The sequence below is a fragment of the Gossypium arboreum genome, chromosome 8 (assembly GCF_025698485.1).
Source record: "Gossypium arboreum isolate Shixiya-1 chromosome 8, ASM2569848v2, whole genome shotgun sequence".
Taxonomy (NCBI): domain Eukaryota; kingdom Viridiplantae; phylum Streptophyta; class Magnoliopsida; order Malvales; family Malvaceae; genus Gossypium; species Gossypium arboreum.
In genome coordinates this window covers 139118169-139137372 of record NC_069077.1, presented here as the reverse complement: position 1 = coordinate 139137372, position 19204 = coordinate 139118169, and the positions used below count along the sequence as shown (strand labels likewise).

The window sequence follows — 19204 nt, the reverse complement described above, 5'->3', positions numbered from 1 at the left end:
TAATGTTTTTTTTCTTTTAAGTTTTGACCTTAATTTTAAAAATTTATTTTAACTCTTAATCTTTAAAATTTAATCAAACTATATTTTCTATAGAAAAATAAATTGCACACTTAACTTTTAAGAGATAATGAGTACTTATACTTTTATAAAATGTTCAATGTGATATATATATTTTGGAAATGTTCAATATAGCACTTGAACTATCAAATTTATTTTATTATGGTACCTTAATAAAATACCCGATGTGACGATGATAGTTACATTTTGAAAATGTCCAACGTAATATATGAATTATCAATATGTGTTTTATTATAGTATACGGTGTTAACACCGTTAGTGAATTGCTAAACCAACCAATAAAATTCAACACTTCACATTTTTTCCAAATTATAAAATTCAAAAATTTAAATAAAATTAAAAATAAATAACTAAACATATAGATTATATTACACATAATATTTATAATGGTATTATATTAAAAAAACAATAAAAATTAAATAGCAATGTTTTATTATACCAACAAGAGCATTAATTAAATATAGATTTTATTATTTTTCCAACTTTATTGTGCTATTAAAAAGTTGTCATTGTTGGTGATTGATCTATGGTGCCTACTACAAGTAATTATGACTGGAATTAGATTTCCTGGTTTAATTAAAATAATTTTAAATACATAAAATCACTAAAATATATTTAATTTAATTTAGCATACCATTTTAGTTAATATAAAACTAAAAGCTTAAAGTAAAAACAAATAAAATATGTTTGTAGTGCTTGTATTTTTTATTTATTTTGAATTTAATATTTTTATTTTTAAGAAATTAAATTTTTACCTTTTAGATTTAAAAATTTCAAGTCCAATTGGTAATACGCTTAAATTTATTCTGTCAATTTTTAGTATAACGTTTTAAAATAATAAAATGTTCACTTAATAACCATACAATAAAAATTTACGTTGTAATGTATTTGGATTTAATAGAATAAATTTAACATTATTAATAATTGAACTTAACATTTTAAATCTAAAAATTGGGACTAAGTGTTTGTGTTGTTCTCTAAAGTAATGGAATCGGATTAAGTAAATTTCATTTAAAATAACTTGACTTTTAATCGATTGATCATATTGTTTTCTAAATATACATATTAACTTGAACTTATGTTTCAATGCATTGAGCCTTTACGATTAATTTTTTTTTGTTTGGTCGTAATTAAGGTATCCATTATCGACAATAGTAACTAACTAACTATTACCTTCGATCTTTAATACTAATTTTTATTAAAAACCTTCACAAAATTTTATATTAATTATTTTTAATTCAATTTTATAACCATGTTATACTTCATTCATAAGCATAAGTTTAATCAGGGGCGTAGCTAGCGGCTGGCAAGAGTCACGATCTTCCTAAAATTTTTCATTTAGGTTCTTTAAAATTTTTAAAATTTTAAATTAATAGAGGTAAAGTTACATTTTATTTCCTAAAAAATAAAAAATTGATTTAGTCATTTAAAAATTATAAAGTTATAAGTTATTAAAATAGTGAAATTTTATTTTTATTATCGTAAAAATTACAATTTAATTTTGACTCCCTAAAAATATTTTATAGCTTCCCGTGAGTTTAATACATAATATAATTTTTTAGGTAAATACATAATATAATTTTTATTATAACATATATATATATCCTTAAAAGTACACATAATAATTTTCATTTTATTTAAAACTTACTTAAGAAATTTATTAAACTTCAAGATTAAGAAATAATTCTTATTTGATAATTATGAGTTAATTTTTATTTCAACAAAATACAACATTAAAAACAAATTTTAAAAATAATATTTAAAATGATAAATTTAATTGTAACATATAAATAATAAAATTATTTAGATATACAAAAACTTGGCCCAACAATTTTAACTCATTTATTTTTAATTTTATAGGAGAACCCAAAAAAGGAAACAATTTCAACTGAATTTACTGTGAAACTCCTCCCATTTTCATTATAGAAATTAAAAAAAGAACTTCTTTTGACTCTCTGCGCTTCACCGTATATATATATTTATATTATTAGCTTTGGTTTATGGTAATGGAGGAACAAATATTGGCTCCTTCTTCTTCTTTAGCTACTGGTGCTACTCAGCACGTTCTATCAGGTTCGGCTGGTTCTGGTGGAGCTCGTTACAAGCTGGTGGCTCCGTCTAAGCTACCAATCTCAAGGTCGGCTTGTCTTACGACCCCACCTGGGCTTAGTCCTTCGTCTTTCTTGGAATCTCCTGTTCTTTTATCAGATGTTAAGGTTAGAGCTGTTTTTTTTTTGGATCGGATTTGGGTTATGTTTGTTTCCTGAGAAAATAGAGGAAAGTGGGCTTCTTTTTGAAAATTCACTGGTGAAATTGAATTCTTTTCCTTTTTTAATAAAAAAAACCCAAGATTTTTCCTTTTTTTTTTTTTTTGAAGTGATAGCGGAATTCAGCAATGTGAGGCTTCAAGGATTTGATTGCTAATCTTTCAAAGTAGCTTTTTAGTTTTAGTGGGGAATTTTTTTTCTTTTTTCTTTTCATATTGGGTTTGATTGGCTAGGCTTTTTTTGCATGATGTGATTTGGATTTAATTGTCAGCTAAAGAGATGCATAAGGAGAAAAATTATGGTTTTCTGCTGTATTTTTTTGCCTTCTTTTCTTATTTAAAACTTAGATTCTGATGCTTTTGTTATTGCAATTATTAGATAAAGTTATCAAATATGGCCCTTAGTGTCCATGGATATTTGTTTTATGAAAAGAGGAATTAGGCTTTTTCTTTTAAATGAAATTAATACAATTGTTGTTTTCCCTCATAATGAATCTTCCCCCTTTAGATTGTGGGAATTATGGAAATTTCTTTTATCATTACAATATTGGTTTGAACTCGTGTTATATAAGTGTTAAATAATAGCATTACAATATTGGTTTGAACTCGTATTATGTAAGTGCCAGATAGGAGCTTTAATAATCAATGCCGGTGTTGTGGTCGAGTGGATTGATGGATCAATGCTTCTTTAAAGGCCGTTGTTTTGATTTATATCAAAGGATGAATGTTTTGTTTAATGTTTGATGCAAGGAGAAAATGAAATGAATCTATGTGTATGGTGCACGATCCTCAAATTCTCCAAATACTGAGTTCTAAGCTCACACCCGAACACGAGTAACATAGAAATAAATTAATGTAAGTTAGAAAAGACACGATTGCCCGTGACTTAATAGAGTATATGACATCACATATAGTTGAATTTGCAAAAGGAATATAAGTAGTGGAAGCTTAAGGAGTTCATAGGTGGTTTTTTCGGACTTGTTTTCGGCATAAGAGTAGGTTAACTCGATGAATATTTTATTGAATGGGTTTTGCTTTTATATATCTTTATTTGATTTGTTCTGGAATCTTTTCTTTTGTCCCCCTTATTTGTGCTGATGAGAATAATGGCTGGTTGTTGGTAAATGGAAGCAGATCGGTTTTATAAAACCATATCGAGTTAAAAAGTTGTTGATTTGCATCTTGTTCTTCCAGGTGGAGCCTTCACCGACTACCGGTTCGCTCTTTAAGCCTCAAGCAGTGCATGCTCGGGTTGCTTCTTCTACATATCCAGAATCTGTTGCGTGTTCTAATGCTTTTGATGAAAGAAATACCAGCTGCTTTGAGTTTAAACCCCATCCTATATCAAATATGGTAACTTCCTGATAAATGTTAATGGCTATTTCAAGATCCTTGGCATACGTAAAACTTAGCAGCCTGTTATAAGATCTTTCTCGTAAAGTTATTGAACACTAACATTGTTATCTAAGTTCCTTATGTTCTGTTTGTTGATTGGTATAGCTGTCTAACGTTTTTTGCTCGTTCAAGGCATCTGCAGATTTAAACCATCAAAGAAGTGAACAGTCTCTGCACATTCAAGGTCAAAACGGGACTGTATTGTTCGATTCATCAGCTTCAGTTAAGAGTGAGATGGCTGGCCTCTCGAATGAGTTGAGTCTCTCGATGCCTGTTCATACAGCTACTTCTGTGGTTAGTGTTCCTCCTGAAGTTGATGTTGAAGAGTTAAGTCAGATGGGAAACCCAAATATCGGGATTCAGTCGGGGCAGTCTGATCATAGAGTAGGTGGTCAATCCGTGTCATTTGATGATGGATACAACTGGAGGAAGTACGGTCAGAAACATGTTAAAGGAAGTGAATTTCCACGCAGTTATTACAAATGTACGCATCCTAATTGTGAAGTGAAAAAGCTATTTGAGCGATCTCATGATGGTCAGATTATGGAGATAATATACAAAGGTACACATGATCATCCTAAGCCTCAACCTAGCTGTCGATATTCTTCGAGTAATATCGTGTCTGGCCAAGAAGAAAGATCTGACAAGCTCTCATCTTTGAATGGTAGAGATAGCATATATGGCCAGACAGTTCATAGCGTTGAGCGAAATAGTACTGCAGATCGATTGCCTGTCACAGCTAATGATGATAACGTAGATGATGTTGACGATGATGATCCATTATCAAAGCGAAGGTACTTATTTTCCGATAGAGACTTTAACTTCTTTACCCTCTGGTTTTGTCTGCTTTGCTAAGTGAAACTATGAAACTATGAGCAGGAAGATGGATGTTGCAATCGATATCATTCCTGTGGTGAGACCAATACGGGAGCCCCGTGTTGTTGTTCAGACTCTGAGTGAAGTTGATATACTGGATGACGGGTATCGATGGCGCAAATATGGCCAAAAAGTAGTGAGAGGAAATCCTAATCCTAGGTACATATTGTAAAATCAATGCTGATAGAACGCCATATATTAGTATTCACATCATCTTGTTTTGCATATAGACTCATTGCCATTACTTCATTGTCGCTTGCGTTTGGATTTGTGTAGGAGTTACTATAAGTGCACAAATGCCGGTTGCCCTGTTAGAAAACACGTCGAGAGGGCATCTCATGATCCAAAAGCTGTTATAACCACATACGAGGGAAAGCACAATCACAATGTACCTACTGCAAAGACCAATACTCATGATACAACCGGACCAATACCCGTGAATGGACCGTCAAGGATTAGATCAGAAGATAATGGTGCCATAAGCCTTGATCTCGGTGTTGGGATTAGTTCTATTTTGGAAAATAGTTCAAACGAGCATCAGGAATTGCATTCTGAACTGGTCCAATGCCATCCGCAGACCGGTGGCTCTAGTTTCAAATTTGTTCAACCTCATCCAATGGCAGCATATTACAGTGTCCTAAACAGTAGCGACATGAATCAGTATGGATCTAGAGAAAATCCAAACCAAGGTCCCGGCGTCGAAATTACACCCTTAAATCATTCTTATGCATTTCCAGAGAGCATCGGAAGAATACTAACGGGACCATAAATCCGTTAACAACGAAGGTGACAAGAAATAAAACGTGGACAGGATTCCCTTTTTTCGATCTTTACGACTGGTAAAAGAGAAAAGTTAGGATTGAATTCTGCAAATATGGATTGTTATATATATATATATATATATAGCTTGAACTCTGAATTGATATTGTTAACTAGACCTACAAAATCCTCTCTGATGGGAAATCAGTATTTGTATAACTTACAGGGTTTGTACAAAAGTGGAAGTGATACATGTAAATTTTTTTCTTACAGGATCAAGTGTTGTAAAAACTTGTTCTTGAATTGGAATTTGTAAGAAAATTTTCCTGTTCTTTTCTTGACCATTTGTCAAATCAAGGCTTCTCTACCAAGCATCTAGATAATAATAAAAAATGATTGCTTTAGGTCTGTTTGAGAGCTTGAAATATCCAAATTATTTGACCAAATATGTCAAGAATTAAATTCCAAGCAGTAATACTAATATCAGCTTCACAGGGGAGGAGACCGTTCATTTATGGCAATGATTCAGACAAACTTTGCATCAAGCTACTCCGAAGAGGCAAACCAAAGTCCAAAAACTATCTCAAAATTATACATGAATTTTGTCAAAATTTGACATAATTTTGATTCAAAGATAGACATTTAAAGAAATAATTACAAATAATGAAGATTAGAAGCCACAACCCACAGATCCACTTAAACCAGCTCTCATTAGAAATCAGAACTAAGCCAGATTGTCTAAAGAGAAGCATTTTGCACCAAATCAAAGCTAAAATTAAAGTGATACTAAACCCCCACAAAAGATGGCGCCATGAATTTCCAGCTGAATTTTTCAAAGGATTCTACCAAACAAGAGAGGGGAATTGGAAAAGACTGACCAGAACTCATTAAAAGCTGAACCTTCAAAATCTGCAAACAGATCAGTGATAAACCCTAGAAGAAGGCTGAGGTCCAAGCTTGAGATTACCCAAAGGCACCAAGATGCAGCTCTGATTGACTGAATTAAGAGAAGCATTTTCACTAATGAAAAAAAAGGGCAATTTTGCTTTGGCTTAAAAATACAATCATTTAGCATAAAAAAAATAAACTTTTTTCCAAGAAAATTCAGGGTATTCTGTTTTTCCAGTTTTAAAGACTTTTTGTCTTTTGTTTTGATGCGTTGAACAAGAGAGATAGTGACAGACAGATACGGGGGGACAAGGCTTACCTAGTAAATATGCTTGTAAAAATATGGTAAAAACGCTATCTAATCCCTATTAGTTTTGATATTGAACAAATTGATCCTTTTTTAGAAAAAAGGAGCAATCTAGTCTTTCTTAATTTTGAAAGTGAGCAATTTAAGGATAATTTATCAGGATGATAACTTATTCCATCAATTTAGTTTTAATTTTACAAAAATAACAAATTTAGCTATCAACATTTACACATCTTCAATTTGGTCCTGATTCTAAATTTTTTGATATCCAATGAGGATTAAATTTGTTGATTTTTTTAGAATCGGAACCAAAGTGATAGAATTTGTAAACGTTGATAGTTAAATTTATTAGTATACCAATCAAAAGTGGGATAAATTGACAAATGAAACAAACGCTATGATTAATTGTCCTTAATTGTTAAATGCATCTGAAAGCCATTTGTCCAATTTCATTCCAGACGTGATTTTTAATCATTTTTTAATTAACTTAATAACTCTTAAGAATTTTAAAATAATTTTATATTTCTATAATTTTTTAAATATTTACCCAGATCAGTAAAATTTAATGATTAAACTTAGTCAATGTTAATGGATTCACTACCTTGGTTCTTTGCTCTATACATCAATTTATCTTTTGATTAACCTAAGGGTAAATTTCACCCATAGTCACTTTAAAATAGGGTTTATCTTATTTTGTTACTCTAATTTTTTCTCAATTTAATCACTCTAATTAAGATAACTGTTCAAATTAGTCATTGCCGTTAAAAATTTCGTTAGCCACTGACATATTTTGGACGTGATACATTAGCCCATTGAGTGATTGACACGTGACATTTTTTAACTTTTGACTAAAACTATAGAACTCTTTGCTTTTATTTTTATTTTTTCTCTTCTCATGATTTTTCGAAATGACACATTTAGGGTCTTATTTATAGCTCAAAGATAGATTTCTTGGGGTGATTCTTTATTAACCTAAGCTGAAATTAACAATCCATGAAAATCATATCGATGAGTTCTGAATAAGAAATTTTCTAATATGATGTTTTCTAATTTATTCAAGTCTTAACAATTATGAAAGATATGAAAATTCATTACCATAAGCAGCCAAGTCCACATGATTTTTCTCCTCTGCGACCTCCTTAGCATCTTATGTTCCTGTAAGGTGAGCATCAAATAATCTTTATGATTGATAGAGACCACCATGGGCTGATGCTTCCAGTGAAATTGGTCTTTCCTTCTAGTCACAATTGGTGCTCCAAATGCGGAACATGAACCACTATTTTGTGATGGTTAACTTTAGCATATCTTGCCATGTCCTTAATGTAGTTATAGTTTTGTCCTGCTCTTCAAAACAATAGGATTTAGAGAATACAAGGTGCTGCTCCCCAACATTGATGGGAACTGCTGCCTTACATCCATTAGCACCATAGTTCCAACTTAACGCTTTGTAGGAGGCATCATTTAATCTGTCTCTGGCTGGATGTGTGATTTGTGAGGGGGTGGTACGTATAACCATGAATCGCTCTGTTTGGGTTTAAGCTGAGCCAATTTTCGTCCCAGCTTTTCTCATTTTACAGCTCCGTTTCTCTGTTACCCTGCTTCAGTTTCAGCTCAAGAAGTTGGTAATGTCAAAAACAGAGTACATTTATCTCTTATTTTATTTTTTTTGCATTGCTTACATTATAGATATATAAATGAAAATGAAACGAATTGGAGAGGATGAGAGGGAAAAAAAAGGGCCAAAACAATGGAGAGATCTTAAGAAAGAATGGGCTGCTTGCAAAAATGGAGATTTACAGTCCCCAATTGATTTGTCAAATCATAGAGTGAAAGTAATAAAGAAAACTGGAAGATATACAAGCCTTCTCATTTAATTATAAAAAAACAGAGGCCATGATATTTCTGTAAGAACTTAAGCAATCCATCATATATATATATATATACACACATTTAGCTTAAGTAATGGGTTTTAATCAAGTCATAAGCTATATATACCACAAGAAATTCTTCATCTTCTTCACTGAAAGGCCAATGGATTTAGGCGAATGCTGGTAATTAGCTGTTGTTTCCATGGGTTTAAAAATGATTTACTATTAAGCCAAGAGGATGATAAACAAAAAACTTGATTTATAGCTAGGAAATCTGGGTTTGTTGAGCAACATTTTCCAGGTCTTGTTTCATCTTCACTAAATGGATGAAAAACACCTCTCTAGAACCCCCAAAACAAAAGAAAAGTTAAAAAATTGTTTTGAGCTAATTATAAGTAAAAAAAAAATACTATGTGTTAATCACTCAATGGATTAATGTGACACATTAGCAATCCGTTAGTAGATTAACGGGATTTTTAACAGTGATTAATTCGAACAATTATTTTAATTAGAGCGATTAAATTAAAAAAAAATAAAACGACTAAATTTGGACAAATTCTATTTTAAAGTGACAATGGGTGTAATTTACCCTATATATAATATAAGCTATGCTCAAAATTTTGATTTCATCAAACAATTTAAAGATATTAGAAGCTTGCCTACATCTAGGCAAAAAAATAATAGTTATTTTGTCAAACATTTAAATGGCGCAGTGAAAAAATGGAATTCATCAAAGTATGATTTATAAAAAAAAATTTTTTTTTTTTTTACTGGCAAAATTGGAGCTTGAAAAACTTGGACAATACCGGCTTTCACAGTCTTTTGCTTCCATTAAACTATACATAACTCTCTCCTCATCGCCACCAGAATCGACCTTGCTGCTGCCTTTGTTCTTGCTTTCGCCTGCATTATTATCACTCCGAAATCAAAATGTCATTTTTTTTAACAAAATGATATTCTTTAAAAAACTTCACCTCTGATATTCTTTAGAACGCTCAAGAAACTCTTTCGCGAGATCTTTTCTTTCATAAGATTGTAATACTTGTCTGATATCAGCTGGACTATTGCGCGCTACGTCTGTGGAAATAAAAACCAAAACATGTAGTACCAATCAAGAGAGACTGTTTAGATATATCAAATGTAGACCCTATTGACTACGCCGGTTGGAACACAGATCAGATTAGATTTGAGCAACAGCAACAAGCAAAGAATAAAAGAAGTAGCATAAAATTTACATTCGAGAAATGGAATAAGATCCAAAAGTGCTGTATCATCTCCCTCGAGCTTAAACGGCTTAATAGGAACACAATTTTCAGGTTGAAGGCTAGACTCGAATGCATGAGCACTCACGTATAAAATCTTGGCTGGATTCCGGTTAAGCTTCGAGAGATCCTGTCAACAGGAACTATTTGTTAAATGAATACTCGAGCACTTAAAGACATTATCTCATAGATTAATGGGTAAACTACAATGGCAGTCACCCAACTAAGGATTTTTTTCTTTTTTGGTTACTCAACTATTCAATTGTCCTTTTCTGGTCACCAGCTCGCCAAAGTAAAAATGGAAACACCCTAAAATCTAAGATAGTTGGGTGGCCAAAAAAAACAGAATTGAATAGTTGAGTGATCATTTTTTAACTTTTCATAGTTGGGAGACTACTAATGTAGTGTACCCTAAATTAATACACTTAATCTGGGGGGGGGGGTGCTTCCAAAGAATGTGATCAATTGTAACATACTCTATAATGCTTGCCATTCTGATATTTAGTATCACCCCTTGATAGCCTATATCGTATACAATGGTTAGGGTCCAACCTTTCGCAAACAGGATCGACATACTGCATATAACAAAATGAATACAAAATTAAATTGCCGGTAACATCAGTTATCCAATGCTTAAGTATTCAAAATGGTTGCCACAAAGGGAAAGCTACCATATTCATCTGGTCGGAGTACACAACAATTTCATAGAACTTTGCCAAGTGCTCCAAAAAGGCATCAACTCCAGGTCTTTTGAAGGTACGCCAGCCTCTCTCTCGCTTTTGCCAACCGAAAGGGAGAAAAAAAAAAGTAAAGAAAAGATAATTAGACATTCAAACATGAGCATAAAAGCATGTTGTTCTTGAGGATGCAAGTCAATTTCTTACCTTCCAATCTGTATAAAGTAATGTCTCGTTCAGATCTAGGACAAGCGTAAAAACATGTTGTTCTTGAGGATGCAAATCAGGAAGAAGCTTATCTGAGGTTGGTTCAGTAAATTCCTACAACATGACATAGTAAGTATAAGAAATAGAGAAAAGCTTAATGCTCATATGAAGAAGAAAGGTCAAATTCTGCTATTAGACCTTATACTTTGTGTAAGTTGTGGATTTAGCACCTATACTTTAATTAGGTCATTTTCAGTCCCTCTACTTTTAGAATTTGAAAATTTTAGTCCTAACCAAATGATAACTACTAAATTCATTAAGTTCTGTTATTTTCAAGATCTGACATGTCAAACATATTATAGCATGTATAATACCATGTCAGCTTGTTATTTCTACATATTAGTCAGAAAAAAAAAATCAGTTAATAGATTTAACGGCTGTTGTATTGAAATTTCAAAATTAGAAAAATATAGTGACTAAGAATGATCCAATTGGAGAACATGGACTAAATTTATAACTTTACGCATGATACAAGACTAATGGCATAATTTAACCAAACAAATTTGACTGCTACCATTTGGTCAGGACTAAAATTTCAAAATTCGAAATGTACAGGGACTAAATTGATCAAATTAAAGAAGAAGTAGTAAATCCACAACTTACACAAAGTACATGGTCTAATAGTAGAATTTGACCAAGAAGAAAAATAAAAACAGTCTGACAATACTAAAAAAGCCAGAACCAAGAGAAAGAAGAACAGCACTCACCAATACGTTTTCTTCCACCAACCTCCTGAGATCCAGATAGGATTCAAGTGCTTTAGCTGGAACTGGAATTTTACGAGCAACAAAGACATTAACAAATAAGAGTGGAAGCAGAACATGTAAAGAAGTCGAGCACTGAACAAGTTAACAGAGAGCAATTATCATCAAGTAATGAATTTTTTTTTTTGCTGGCTCAACAAATCCATTTATGATGAACCCAATAATTCTAAAGAAGGTAAAAATACTATGTAGGCCCTTGTACTAGAAGTCAGATTGCATTTTGTCCCATCTACTCAAAAAATGGGTAAATTAATCCCTGTATATCAGAACCAGTAGCAAATTGGTCCATTTATTAAAAATTTCATTCATTTTTCTGTTAAAAACTAGTCCTTGTATGTCAGCATGAGGTATATATGGCACGCCACACGTAACTATCTAGTTATTCCGTCAACCATGCCAACTTCTAATAGTAGAAATGGATGAAAGTTTTAACAAAAAAGACTAATTTGCTCTTTGATCTAATGTACAGGGACTAATTTGCCCATTTTTTGAGCCATTTTTAGAGTAAAGGGGGTAAAACGCAATTTGACTCCTAGTACAAAGGTCTATATAGTACTTTTACCTTCTAAGGAACATTTATGGACGCATTTAACTAAAAATGCTTACACAAAAGGCACACATAACTCATTTTCATGCAAATATTCTTCTAGTTATTAGGTTAACATAAAGAAGAAGGAGTGTAGAGAAAATTGTTGCTATGAACAAAGAAAAAAGCAATAAGAAATAAGCATAATAAAATCCTCACCTGTCATAGCAGCAGAGTAAAGCAAGCCTCGATATTTCTGAGAAAAAAAAAAGGTATCGAAAACGACTGATTCATTCATAGGAGCAACAAAACAACGGCCATATCAAATTCAGAGGCGAACGTTCATTAGGCCATCCCAAAATTTTTGAAATTTTTTATAATTAGTGAAAGTTCTCGTTAAACCTTTCAAAACTAAAAAAGAAATTTAATTAGACTCCTACATTTTTTTGCAAATTCTCAGTAAATCCCTCAAATTTTTAAAAATATTCTAGTTAGGCCCCTAAACTTAAGGCCAAGATTCGCCACTGACCAAATTACAAAGACTGATCAAAAGTGTTAAGCATATGAGTGAGAATCAAATTGTAATAGACCAGATATATGCATTATTGTAAAAGGCATTATTCAAACACTAAAATAAAATGAGAAAAAATCTTTTAAAAAAAAAACCCAAAAAAATTCAAACATACATCAATAGCAGATGAATCTTCACTAGGAGCATAACTTGCTGCAGCCCGCAATGCCTTTGCCTTCTGATCTACTTCCTCGTACGAACACTCTGCAAATATATATATATAATCATATAAAAAACACCCACATTCTTAAACAATAATACAAATTAAATCACAAAACAAAAAAGAAGAAGAAGAAGGAACTTACTGTAAGAGAGATAACCAGCATAGCCAACAGTTCCAGTGACAGCTCCGAGGAGTCCGTACTTGAGAAAGCTCCAAATTTTCCCTCCCGAAGCTGGAGGGAAAGTTTCCGGGGCCGGAGGAGGATGAGGCACCGGAGATTGATCGGAAAGAATGGATTGTGAAGCAATGACCGTTTCTTTAGACGGAATTGAAGATGAAGAATCCACTCCTGAACTAAATGCCCTTCGATTAATGATCTTTGAACTGCATTTATGTGAACATATTCGCGATCGAAGAACAATCGGAGACATTTTTATTAGGGTTTTGATTTTGGGGTGTTGGGTTGGCTTTGTTTGATGGAGGTTTTAGTAATTGTTTAGGGTTTTTCGGGTTTTACAGATCGAACCCGACACAAGGGTTATTTTTAATCGGAATGTTTGGAAACTGATTTGGGACAATCTTGATGTAGAATAGTGGAATCTACAACGGGAATGGGCCAAAGTTGTCTTATGTTGTCTCGTTTAGCCTTTATCTAGTGGTGAAAATTTGTTATTAATCTCTATGACTAAATTATGAATTTAGTACTTCTATTTTAATTTATTTAATTTTAGTTTTTATATTTTCAAATTTTAAATTATCATTTCTTAAATAATAACAGTTAAACATGTTTAGGTCAAATTTTACTATTAGTCTAATCGATTCTTAAGTAATTTAGTCTATGTTATCTAATTAGATAATTTTTAGTTCTTATATTTTTTCGATTTTTTAATTTTTAGTCATGACTTAAACTGTAGACATTAAATTCATTAACTAAAATATTATAGTTTTCTTTATGATTAATATGTGAAAAAACAGTGTGACATGTCATTACACATGTGATAATATATTTGTCACATAAGATCTGGAAATAGCAAAAGTTAATGGCCATGATTCGTGTTAGAATTGAAATTTCAAAATTCAAAAAGTATAGAGACTAAGTCTGCAACTTACACATAATACAATGACTAATAGCATTATTTAACCTATGCTTACAGTTAGAGGTGTTCGTGGGTCGAGTCGGGTTTAAGCATGTTATAACATACTTTATGCTTATCCAAGTCTGACCAAGCCCGACATATGGATCTAAAATTTTGTTTTGATCTCACCCATATTTGTAAATGGTTAACCCAAACCTATTTTAGGGCCGTTCATTTTATTTTTTAATTTTAAAGAAATATATTATTTTTAATTTAAAATTTAATAATTCTTTAGATTATTAAAATTTTACGATAGATAACTTAACATTTTTATAATGTTTACATTGTAACATTATTTATTACTATAGGATTTTTTTTTATGTGTTATAAGTTACATAATATATTATATTATAAAATTAGAAAATGAGTTGGGTCAGGCTGGAACCTTGAATATTCAAGTTCAAAATTAACCCATGTTTTAAATGAGCTTAATTTTTTACTCAAACCTTCTCAAATTTCAGACAGTTTTAAATTTGAGTAGATAACTCAACGTCTACTTACAACTTTATGTGGCTTTCAAATTCTGATCCTCTGAATTGTACCGGTATTATTCATAGTTTGCCCAGGTGTTCTAGTGTGAGCTTTTCATGAGCTTTAATTACATAAAACATTTTTTAATCATAGGGTATTATTTGATACATTTACGGTGAAAAGTTTTAACTCCACAAACAGAATTGAGATTTTGCTCTATATTCTTAAATTGTATTTAAAATTTAAAAAAAATGCATGTGGCAAAATTTTAATCCACTTGTAGAATAAATAGGACATGTGTTCTTAAATTATACTTGCAACTTTTATAATATATTGTATAATGGAGAATTATTCCATACATCACCTGTGGGTTTTAAAATTTTACAAACGGATTAAGGGATTGACAAGTATATTATAGGACGTAGTAAAAAATAAAATAAAATAAAATACATAAATAAATATGATACTTGTCACATTCTTAATTTATTCGTAAAATTTTAAAAAATTTGCAAGCGATATATCAAATAATTATCCATATGTAATTCAATAATCACACAAAATATTACTTTTGTAATGTTTATTTATAAATAAAAAATCTTAAATTTTCAATTAATGATTAATTAATAAGTCTACTACAACAGGAAATAAGCTAGCTTTCCTCTTTGCTTGAAAGAATGAACAACCATAAGAAATTATTTTCAAAGAGTGTTGTGTTATATAATAATAATTAATTATCTCTTGATTGATGAGCAAAGTCTTCTAATGCTTGGTTGCTTAATTCTATGTAATGTTTGGTGTTAATTTAAAAAAATTTATTTTGGTTGGAATGTAATTTGATTATCAGTTAATAATTAATTTTAGTTATTAATATTTAGATGTGTATTATTTATAAGTGTACTTGTATTTGTATTCGTAAATATATTTATAATTTAAAAGAAAGTACTCGAACTTTTTCTTTCCTAAAAGGAACAAATTTTCTCTAAAGTCGTGTCTTCTCAAACTAAGATTTATGATTTTTATTATTGATTTAAACAATTAACATTTTCCATGATAGTTTCATTTATTTACCAAGATTTTTGTTGTTACACTTATAATAACATTTGATATTTAGATATCTATTTTTAAATTTCGAGTTAACAAGTATAGTATATTAATAATATTCTTTAAAATGATAATTTATCAATAATGTTAATTATTGAGATTTGGATCACATCTTTAACAAAATTTATCAATGTAATTTTATTTATTGAAAATTATTTTCTTTAATAAAATGTGTTTGGTAGATTATTTTATGAATAATTTTAATTTTTTATTGAAATAATATTTTAATTAAAATTTATTATTTTATTTAGGAATAAAATAATTTCATTAAAATTTGATTGAAAGTTTGTTATAGATAACTAACTCAACAAAAAGAAAAGAGTATATTTCATAATTTATGGTTGTCACAATTACAAGTGAAAAGTTATTCAAAAGGATAAAAATAAAATATAAAAATCAATTATGCAACAAATGAGTGATTTCTATAAAGAGGGTTTATACATAAGTTTAATGTCTTATTTCATTATTAGAAGGTAATTAAATATTTTTAAAATAATATTTATATATATTTTATAATTAATTTTAAAAATGGTTATTATTAAATAATAAATTAAATAGGAAAGAATCTACTTGCCCAACATAAAATTAATATCTCTTACACACCTCCATAAATATTTAAACAATTTTATTTTTATTTTTAAAATCCAAATGCTAACTACTTAACCACCATTGGACAAATTATTGGTTCCAAACAAATTATGAATTAGTGCTAGTAATTAATTAAAAATGATTTCTAGATAGTTTAAGAACAAGATAATGATCACATACAACAATATACAGAGAAATTATGAATTAGTGTTAAATAATTTAAGCATTAAATATTAGTTTAGATTTGACTCAAAATATATTTTAAATACAAGAATTAGATTATAAATATATGAATATTTATTATATAGATAATTTTAATTTAACTTGTTAAAGAATAAATTATCGGGTTCAAGCAGTCCATGCTGTAGGTGCACATGCTTAAATATGTTCAAGGTTAGATTTCAGCTAACATTTAACTCTGAAGCTAATGGTTAGGTTAACAAAAAGATCTAGTTGATATGAAATTGATATTTTAGGGATATAACCAAAATGTTTTAAAGTTTAACGACCAATTTACAATGTGAGCATAATTTGGGAATATCCAATAAAATTAAATAGTTTTGTTAGAACAAATTTTAGTTGGTCACCCTGTTAGTCAGTTCATCTTCTTCTTGTCATAGATGATTAGAGTTGGGAGGATGCAGATTTTCTGATGAAGAAGTAGGTAAAATTCTAGTGTTTGGAGGGCAACCCCCCTCAAGAGGGTATTTAGAAATGTGCATAAGGGGTCTTTTTCAGGTCAGGTTAATATATATTTATTATAACTCTATAACAAATTATCCTCCACCTCGTCGAATAAGAGTTATAAAATGACTCTTTTGAAATAAAGTTACATGTGTGCAACATGTAATTAGGGGTTTACTACATAAGTTTTAACTCGAAAATTTATTGAGTAAATTCTTATAGAATTATAATAAAATAAATCTTAACCCGATTCGAAATCTAACTGGGAAAAATCCTCTTATACACATTTCTAAATACCCTCTTGAAGGGGGTTAATTCTCTAGACACTGGACTTTTATGTACTTCTTCATCAGAAAACCTGTTTCCTCCCAACTCTAATCATCTATGATAAGAAGAAGATGAACTGACTAAGGAGGCGACTAACTAAAAAACTGTTCTAACAAGTTTAAAAATTAAAAATTAATTATAAATATCGAAATTTAAATTTCAAAAATCACTCGATATCACACTTTTGAGAATAATTGCTTAAACCATCCATATTAGGTGAAGTTCCTTTTTATGATTTGTTGTTAGGTTGAGAATTGAACTTCGTGTACTCACCAAAATGATAAAATAGAAAGAAAGCTTTGATGCTATAATAAAGCGTGTAAATAAAGCAAGCAATAAAAGTCTTTAGAAAGAAACAAATTTGTGAAAATTTACATTTGGACTATAAATGAAAGTTGGTTGGATTTTCTGTCGGTCGGGCATAATTTAGAAATTATTACAACTTTTTGGGTAAATTACTTTGCAGGTCACTCAACTATTATCTTTTTTATTTTTTAGTTACCTAACTATCAATATTTTAAATTTTTAAATTTGGTCACTTAACTATTGCTCTTTTTTTTTTAGTCACCTAACTATTTTTTTAATTTAGTAATTTAACTAATCAAAATTGTGTTTTTGAATCTATTTTCGTTAAATTGAGACTATTTGTAAATTTTGAGAATTAAATTGAGAACTAAAATACAATTTTTATTAATTAAAGGACCAAATTAAATTGAGAACTAATCAAAATTGGTGGTAGTTGGGTGACCAGAAGATTAAAACAAAAAATTAATATAGAAAATTTTAGAACTAAAGTGAATGAACCAAAATATAATAGATAGTTCAAAAAAAAAAATTCCGATTGCATTGAATAGTTATCATCCCTATTGACTAAAACATTAAAATTTTAACATAATAACTTGTATGACAGTCCACATGTCATGAAAATAGTTTAAAAATAATTTTATAATTTTAAATTATTTATTAAGATGTCATAAAAGATAAATAATGTTATGTTCACATGAAGTATACGTGAATTGTGACACCAACCATTAGCTTCTTCTTGTGATCGATGATATTACCATAGACTTCTCTATTCCAAATTTTAACTGTTTTTGTTAATCAATTTAGCTAAAGAATCCAAAGAATTCCACTCATTTTGCACTAAATCACCAAATTCTCATGTGCTAGTCACTAGGTAAAATAACGAAAAGGTCTAATGTATTGATGGGTGAGTATTCGATCGAATCGAATGAAAAGTTTTGAATTAATAGAGTTAACGGGTCTCATTGTATCATCCTAACTTGATTTGTAAATTTTCGAATCATATCGAGTTAAATGAAATTCGAGTTGAGTTAAACCAAATGAAATTATACGAGTTAAATTAAATATGTAAAATTAAAATTTTGTTACAATATGATTAATTCTATGTTAGAGAACATAAATTTGAAATCATATATTTCGAAAACACTTTTAAAGCAAAATAAGAAGGAAAAAATATTTTAATATGATAAACTTCAATAATTAATTTATTTATTTAGGTCTTAAAATTATTATTTTAGATTATTTTAATATTTTTTAAAAAATATTTTTGTAATTTTGTTAAGAGGCTAATTTATTCATTTTCAAAATTAACAATGACTAAAAGTGTATTTATAACAATATGTTATTTGAGTTATTCGAATTGTAAAATTTAACTCGACTCAACTCAAATTCAAAACTCAGTTTAAACAAAAAAAAACACCAAATAACTCAAATAACTTGATTTGGTTAACTCCAAATTCGATTTTTTTATTTTTTCGAGTTAAACCGATTTTTACTCACCCTAAATACCTCTACAACCTCCTTATTCCCTAATGTAATTAACAAGGGTATGTGATCAGATTTAATTTTTTGAAGGTGTAAAACAGTCGGACCTGAGAACTTGCACTCCCATTGAACGTTACAAAGAGCACGACGAAGCTGCTCAAGGAGTCCCCCTCTCCTCCAAGTGAAGTTGGGTCCCTTGTAACCTAAGTCAGACAGATTGCCGTTAAAAACCATATCTTGAAAGAGTCGGCAGCCAGTTTAATGCTTTAACCGGAGGCATCTAAGCCTTCCTCCATATCATCCGCTGCTGGAACCACTTCCCAATTCATCAGTAATTTTAATGCTTTAAACGTTATGGTAGAAAATTTTTTTGAGCGGAATTAAATTAAATATTTTTACTATAATAAAAATATAAATTTATTAGTTTAATAACTTATATATT

General features: G+C 30.0%; 2 protein-coding genes across 2 annotated transcripts; one reads left to right on the top strand and one right to left on the bottom strand.

Annotated features, from left to right (window-relative positions):
* Positions 1-1957: 1957 nt before the first annotated feature.
* LOC108467925 (probable WRKY transcription factor 20) lies at positions 1958-5695 on the top strand. The gene is made up of 5 exons (XM_017768751.2): positions 1958-2294; positions 3539-3697; positions 3872-4533; positions 4619-4774; positions 4892-5695. The coding sequence occupies exons 1-5, from the start codon at positions 2079-2081 to the stop codon at positions 5382-5384; spliced, it is 1686 nt and encodes a 561-aa protein (XP_017624240.1). The 5' UTR covers positions 1958-2078; the 3' UTR covers positions 5385-5695.
* Positions 5696-9055: 3360 nt separating this feature from the next.
* On the bottom strand, positions 9056-13217 carry LOC108468904 (mitochondrial import inner membrane translocase subunit TIM50-like). The gene is made up of 10 exons (XM_017769770.2): positions 12810-13217; positions 12620-12708; positions 12153-12189; positions 11351-11412; positions 10584-10697; positions 10371-10475; positions 10176-10274; positions 9673-9829; positions 9412-9514; positions 9056-9340 (listed from the first exon to the last, which is right to left on the bottom strand). The coding sequence occupies exons 1-10, from the start codon at positions 13096-13098 to the stop codon at positions 9292-9294; spliced, it is 1104 nt and encodes a 367-aa protein (XP_017625259.1). The 5' UTR covers positions 13099-13217; the 3' UTR covers positions 9056-9291.
* Between the last annotated feature and the right edge of the window lie 5987 nt (positions 13218-19204).